Source organism: Lactuca saligna, chromosome 8 (assembly GCF_052625555.1).
Source record: "Lactuca saligna cultivar CGN05327 chromosome 8, ASM5262555v1, whole genome shotgun sequence".
NCBI classification, from domain to species: Eukaryota; Viridiplantae; Streptophyta; class Magnoliopsida; order Asterales; family Asteraceae; genus Lactuca; species Lactuca saligna.
The window spans coordinates 254745892-254753422 of record NC_136424.1 but is presented as its reverse complement, the minus strand read 5'-3'; the positions used below and the strand labels follow the sequence as shown (position 1 = coordinate 254753422).

At 41.9% G+C, this 7531-nt stretch overlaps 1 protein-coding gene across 1 annotated transcript; it reads right to left on the bottom strand.

The window, feature by feature from the left end:
* Positions 1 to 779: 779 nt before the first annotated feature.
* LOC145010614 (uncharacterized) lies at positions 780 to 3607 on the bottom strand. Its single transcript, XM_078969135.1, has 2 exons — positions 3467 to 3607; positions 780 to 1061 (listed from the first exon to the last, which is right to left on the bottom strand). The coding sequence occupies exons 1-2, from the start codon at positions 3605 to 3607 to the stop codon at positions 780 to 782; spliced, it is 423 nt and encodes a 140-aa protein (XP_078825261.1).
* Between the last annotated feature and the right edge of the window lie 3924 nt (positions 3608 to 7531).

The following is a 7531-nucleotide window of genomic DNA, read 5'->3' as shown; positions in this document are numbered from 1 at the left end:
ACGACAAAGGACTCAAACGGAAAGAAGATAAATCAATGTCGGAGGCAGCAACATCATATACTTTGAGAACTTCCAAGACATACAGTTGCCCCACCCTACGACTGATCCTGATCACCTTATGGGTGTGTTGATCCTATATAACACAGACAGAATCAGAAAAGAACATTGTGTTACTAGACTTACATAATAGACTAACTGAAACAAGATTCAAATTAAGTTTAGGAATGTAGTAAACATTAGGGAGAGTGATATGAGAAATAGAGACAGGCCTAACACCCTCAATTATCATAGATGCATCACTAGCGGACTTAACAAAAATAGATGACACTTACGAAAACGAAGTAAATGATGACAAATGAGGAGTCATATGATGGGTTACCCCAGAATCTAAAATCCACAAAGTTGAGGGAATACCTAATGTACCAGATGAAGTAGAACCAAAATGAGACATAGATGCAGATATAGCAGTGGAATTAAAGGCCAAATATTGACTGAAACTTTAAAACACCTTGGGTTCCAATGTAGATGGTGGCATATTTCCAAAAAAAAATTGTATCAACTGGCGGTATAGCTGTAGAAAACTGTTGAGGACGAGGGGCCCATGGAGGAGTACCAGAGGAACATGGCTGAAACTTCTGTTGACCAAGCCTATTTTGTTGCCCCAACTAAGGTTGACCATATTTACACTTGTTAACTAATAGTGGACACTGAGCTTTCCGATGATTTTTCTGTTTGTAAAATGCACACTCATCATAAGCAACCCTTGAAGGTTGTCGAGACTAATTAGAGGAAACAACAAGCACATCAGGAACAGGAGTAGGAATAAAGGTTTCTTTAAACCCTTTATCCGCATGAGACTTGATACGAGTCTCTTCTGCAATTAACTCATGGACAACATAATCAACTGAGGGAAGAGGAGAGCGACGAAGAATTGCTCCACGTAGACCTTCAAAATCAGAATGCAAGGCTATCAAGAACTGGACCAAGCATTGTTTTACCCTCCTAACAATGTGAGGCTCAAAGTCTTTTAACTCTTTAGATTCAGTAAGAGCCAATTGATCCTACAAATCAAATATAGCAGCATAGAAATCATGAATGATCTGGTCATTTTGTTGAAGAGCACGAATATCATATAATAACTAGTATTGTTTAGCAAAGATAGACTGAGTATACAACCTTTCCAAGTGATTCCAAACTTCCTTTGTTGTGTGATATTTAGCTAACTGCATACCGATAGACTGAGTGATAGAGTTATTAATCCAAGTAATTACCTTGGAGTTATCGGTCTCCCAAGCTTCAAGTAACAAATCAAAATTCTCACTTTGAGGTATTAAGGGTTTGGCTTTAGTCCCAGTGACATAGCCTCACATACTCTTCCCATGAAGGAAGCTCTTCATAATGTAACTCCAATATGTATAATTCTTTCCATCCAAATGAGTATTGATTGACTAAAGGGAATCGTCCTTTCCAGTCATGTTGACAATGAATAAATAACCACAATGATAGTATAGCAATCTGAGAATGAGAAGAGTAACTTACCAGTGGAAGCAATCAATCGGACAACAAGAAATCAAATAGCAACAACGAATCAATAGCAACGACAAATTGTTTAAACATCATAGTATCCCCATAATCAAATCATGAAAATATTAGTAGGTGCACGATCACGCCTTCGCCTTCCCACGATCATTAGAAGTAGTTGAAACAACATCAACAATTGTACGCCCGAAGCTTAGTGAGTATCCCCAAAATACCAACATCATACAAATATAACCACGTCATATAAAAAATATAGAACACACATCATGCTTAATGAGCCTTCAGTCTGAATAGACCGCCTCGCAGGTCCTATAGCCTATCCAGACAACTCTCAAGCCTTCGGCATAACTGGAATGCCTCATAGGGCTTATAGCCAATTTGGACCGCTCATCATGCCTTCAGCCTGATTGAATCCCTTTGCAGGGCATTCTGGTTACCCGGACTGCCATGGGTATGTTGGCCTTCAGCACAAAGCAGGAACGCCTCAACCCAATCCCAAATCAAACAAACATGTGCACATAAATTATCATACGCTAGCATATATAATAGTCAATCGATCTAACAGATCAATAACCATCAGATCCAATAACCAAGATACAAATCTAACCGATCAATAACATAGCAACCATCCTATAAGCAGGATACCGATCTAACATATCAATGGTCATAACAACATCATATAACCAGGATACATATCTAATCGATCAATAACATATCAACCATCCTAGAATCAAAATATTGATCTAACATATCACTAACATAGCATAATCCTATAAACCAAGATACATAACTATATGTTCACAAAGCATATCACCATCCTAATTACCAGGATGTAAATCAATAAGCATATCATGCAATAAACCCAGATACAAATCTGATAAGGATCGACATTGGTGCCTTAGACCCTGTTGATATAGTGAGGAGAACTCACCTGGCACTGTTGAAGTCCTACGGATGAAACTCCAGCTGCTGGTTGACAGATTCCCTAACTACCAACATCAAACAATACTTAATTAATAATTGGGTTCCAAGCCCAAGGTCCAACTCACACTCCTAAGTCTCAAAAGTCAAGTAATGGGCCAAAGCCTAATATATGGCCCTATTTTCCAAATTGGACCCAAAACCTTCATAAGGTCTTACCATAAGGCCCAACCATTTAGTCCAATCCAACATTCGACATTCCAATGGCCCAATATGACATAATCAAAAAGGCCAAAACTATGGCCCGTCTAAAATTGGACCCAACTGCTCATATGGGCCTTACATCAAAGCCCATTAATTATTCTAATCGATTTGCTTGATCTTGGATGGCTCATTAATATCCCAATCATCAAGGCCCAGTAGGAAGACACAACTCAAGGCCCAAGTGAAACTAGGGTCCCCACATGAAATGACGATGAGGGTTAAGTGTTTCTCACTTAACCCATTAAGGACTTAATCCATTAAGTCCATCACTCTTCTAAATAAATCATATGGTGTGATTGGGCTTAATACACAATTCCCATCCAATGGCCCAAATGTGGGTCCGATAGGTCCAAGCCTATAAATCTAATATTAGGGTTTTCTAAACCCTAATTAGGGATTCCAACCCCATCTTAGCCCAATAGGCCCAATAGCTAGGTCTTTTGATCAATTAGGGTTCATTAGGCGTATTTGTCACATGTTTTGGCTTTTTGGTCAATTAGGGCTTCATTGGGCCCATTAGGGTTTATTAGGCCTATTAAGGTTTTAGTCCCTTTGTCCAAACATCTGAACGAGTCACAATCCAAACAAGGCACACCGACACCCGACATGGCGGCCGGTGGCAGCAACCACCAACCTAGAGTGGTGATTTTCAATTTTCTTTAATTATTCCAACTTTGGTTACAATATTACAATAAAAATACCAAATGAACATGCACACACACACATTAAAATACAACCGTACACATTGGTACATGGTGGCAGCCACCACCTCACGGTGGTGGTGGTGGATGTTTTCGTTTTCCGACCATGCTACATGCACACCACTCATACTCAACAAAAATGCACACACCCATGATAGTTTCTTGCCACTGGATCTAGCCATCGGTCTAGCGGGACGATGATGTTTGATGACGTTTTGCAATGTAACAACAGAGGAGAATGGCGGAGAAGGAGGGGCTCGATCCTCGTCCGTCTTCGTCGAAGGGGCAGCAGCAACGACGCTCAACATGGCGGTGGTCACGGTGGTCGGATGGTAGTGAAACAATCCCTGGATGGCGGCACATATCTGATTCCCAGCCAGTAAATCCTCATTCGGCCCCTCACGGTGGCTTTGCCTCGGTTACGCACGTCATCCAACAGTGGCGGTGGAATTCCGGTGGCGAAGAGGTAGATGACGTAGTGGCGGCGACTGGAGGGTCACGCACAATGGCCACCACGACATCACGCCTTCGATCTTCACTGATGCAGCTGTGCTCCCATCTTAGATAGTCATCAATGTCATTCGATGGTGCTCGATGGTTGGACAATGACTAGGCTGAAGGTGGCGGCAGCCAGAGAGAGTGGGAGCCATAAGGTCGGTGGGTGCACCATTTAGGGTTAGGGTTTGGGACTGGGGGTGACGGGTTTATATACCCCGATCCCCCAAACTTGTTTCCATAATGACACCTTCAGCCCCTCCCTTCCCATTTTCTTTCAAAGTGAACTCATAAATTACCACTTGAACCCTGCCTCTTAAAAACCTTTACAAATTAAGTCCAACTTTTACCAAGTACCCACTCTCTCTACATTTATTTTAAAATGAAGTTCAGAATTTATTATTTAGCTCCCCTCTTCCGTAATTCCTTTCATATTAGGTCCAAATTATACCAAAAACCCCTTGACATATGAGAATTCTTTACAACTTAAATCCTAAATTACACTTTAACCCTTGGAGATTCAAATCTTGTCATTTGGCTTCCCTGAACCAACTCTCAGCTATTTATTATTTGATATTGGCAATTATAATATAAAATAATAAATATTATTATTTCTCAGGGTTTCCAGGTTTATTATTTTATTATTTTATTTTAAATGGGATGTTACAACTCTCCCCCACTTGAGTTTGATTTCATCCTTGAAATCATTTCTTATCATTTCTTACACGTCCAACTACTCAAGTAACATGGTCACCATCCTGGGCACACCATAGCCTTTCCAGGGTAATCGTAACCAACCTTCGTAAAGCCCTAAAATCCGTTGGTAAACGAATTTCTTGCAACAAGATCATATCAATTCTGTCTAAAATTTGCTGTCTCGAGAGGGTATGAATCCTTGACAGACCACTCATACTGAATCATTATACCAACTGACAGAAGAACTGAGCTTCCTGAAATATCAAACTGCCTGAGGCAGTATATTGTCACATGATTGCTTTCCCAAAGTCTATCGAGACCTTCCTGGTCTCACTTCATTCGTCAGTCATCTGAAATATCCGGTTCCAACCCGATTACGGAGTCAAAAGACTCACACGTAGTCGCTCCATGCGACTTCTGAATGAAATCCTTGTTTTTCAATAGTTTCTATTAGTTATCATGCCACTGAGGCTCAAATAACCTTCTAATCTAACAGATCGGGTCCATACGTCGAGTCCTAATGTCACCAAAATCCAAGACTAAGAGTAATTGCTACCTGACCAATGACGGACTTATATCACAAACAGCCTCATACGGTCCATCTCTTCCCCGATCTCATAACGATAGTGGCATTCCTACAGTCTTATCATTAGCTCAACCAGATCTAATCTATCTGGGTAATTCCAAAATCCAAGCTGTGGATATCCATATCTGTACTGCTACACCCAAACTGGTAGGTACTACAGTTCCTTCCACGTCCTAACAACAAGCTCGGGTTATCTACTAACCTAGTTAATGCTACAGCTACACCCACAGACTTACATCACTTCTCACATTATCTACCAACCAGGTGAATGTTGTGGCTACACCCGTAGACTTACAACTCTCCTAGCACTATCTTCTGCTAGTGAATGCTATGGGTACCCCCATAGTCTTACAACACTCTCCATGCTATCTACCTACTAGTGAATGCTACGACTACCCGCATAGTTTTACAACACTTTCCATGCTACCTGATCACTAGTGAATGCTACGGCTACCCGCGCAGTCTTACAACACTTTCGATACTAACTAATCGCTAGTGAATGCTACGGCTACCCCCATAGTTTTACAACACTTTCCATACCAGTCGAACACACACTCTTCCTAATACACAACTGAACTTAATTCATGGCTAGAATCCCAACACGATTTCCCCATGTTCTGCTTTCAAGTACTGAGAAGAGGCAATTCACTTGCTATGGAGTTTTACCGAACTCCCAACTCACACAACACTCAAACCAAGCAGACACTAGGGTTGTCTTTCTACCTAAAAACGATGCAAAACTTATCCCAGTTTCAAAACCGATCCTGCTTCTGTATTCCGGGATGATTCTCCCCCACTTAGATTCAACTAAGTCTTTACAAGACATGAAAATTTAAGAATTCCTAATCCTTCTCACTTTCCAATGATCGATCTGATGACAACCAGACCTTTCTAACTAGTACTCCTTTACTAACCAACCCCAAATGATCACACGCTTCTAACAACTAGATGAACACTCTCTGAATCCCTAGGAAACCAATAGTCCTTAATGCTCGAATGATCTCACTCCCAAAATCTTGAAGTCCAAAGATAGATGCTCCAACCAATGTCTCAACAACGAGCTGCTTCCATTGGTGCCTTCCTCTACCAATCAATAACGGTTACTAAGACCACTGAATCCTAACAATGTTGAATAATCATCCTATGGGACCCTATCCGTAGACCTCCCACATAATACCCTTCTTCCCAAACTATTCTAATAATTCTCCTGCTCTAGGCTCTAGAAATCATATCATTTAGGGCCTCACACACTGACTCACTCACCAGTTCAATCATCCACAAATGAACTGTAGTAGCTTAAACAACCTTTGCCCTAAACCGGGCCACAACTACTCCCAATACATAGCCTCCAATCCCAAAAGTACAATGAGTCACACAATCAATCCTTACCGTCCAATGCAAGAGATCCAAGATGAATCGGATCTCATAAGATACTTATGCCACATCGACCCACCCACACTCACCAGCGCTAAACTACTGTCAACAATCCCTACGACCAACTGACCCCGAGCTAGAAAACAACCTGATCCTGGGGTCACAAGCCTGCTCAATCCTTCGAGCTCGTAAAATGAAAGCGCACAATCCTTGCCCTAGAAAACGACATTCTAGTGCCTTTCAATTAACTATTCTACTTCTAGTCGTATAACTCCAGCTGAACATCATCATTACTCCTTTTCGGAGTCCCCGCAACTCACTTTCGGGCCTCGAGCAAAACCCTCGAAGCCTTAAATCTAGAAACTCATGTGCTAGACTCTCCCACTCAACCCGCAAAATGTAACGAGTACAGAACATCTCCCTGATCCCTAGTAACTGCAACCCTCTGATCATCAAAATATGCCCCAGTAACGAGCCCCGGTACTAGAAAGCTCGACCAGCTCCACCCCTTGTCGTCGTTACAGCTGCTATAGTTGTCGCGACAACTGTCTCGGCAATGGTTGCATAGCGCTCGTCTAAACACTCAATCATGGCGGTCTTAATAGACCCAAACATCTCTGAAAACTATCCCCGGACAACCCCAATCACCCCCTACCGGATGATCTCACTGACATGGTCCTTTGACAATGCTGGCTTATCCTGGCTACCAGCTCCCAATCCTAACCTGGATCCGGTCTCAAGATGTCTTGTAATCGCTATTCTGGTAAGACACCAGGAAGATCTCTTATAATCCATATAATGACAGGGGACCAATCCCCAACGCAAGCCTAGGGGTTGTGACTTCCTTGCTACGTATATGGGTCTTGTGCTTTCAGTAGTACGGGCCCATACTACCTTCCACACCTACCCATATTTGTCTCAAGTGTCACCACAACACACTAACAATATACATACA

What these genes read in the sequence shown, in the direction of transcription:
- LOC145010614 (XM_078969135.1), bottom strand. Translation starts at nt 3,607, where the DNA reads ATGGCTAGATCCAGTGGCAAGAAACTATCATGGGTGTGTGCATTTTTG. An exon ending in CTGCCACCATGTACCAATGT is followed by an intron (nt 1,062 to 3,466) that starts GTACGGTTGTAT and finishes TTTGATTTGTAG; the next exon opens with GATCAATTGGCTCTTACTGA.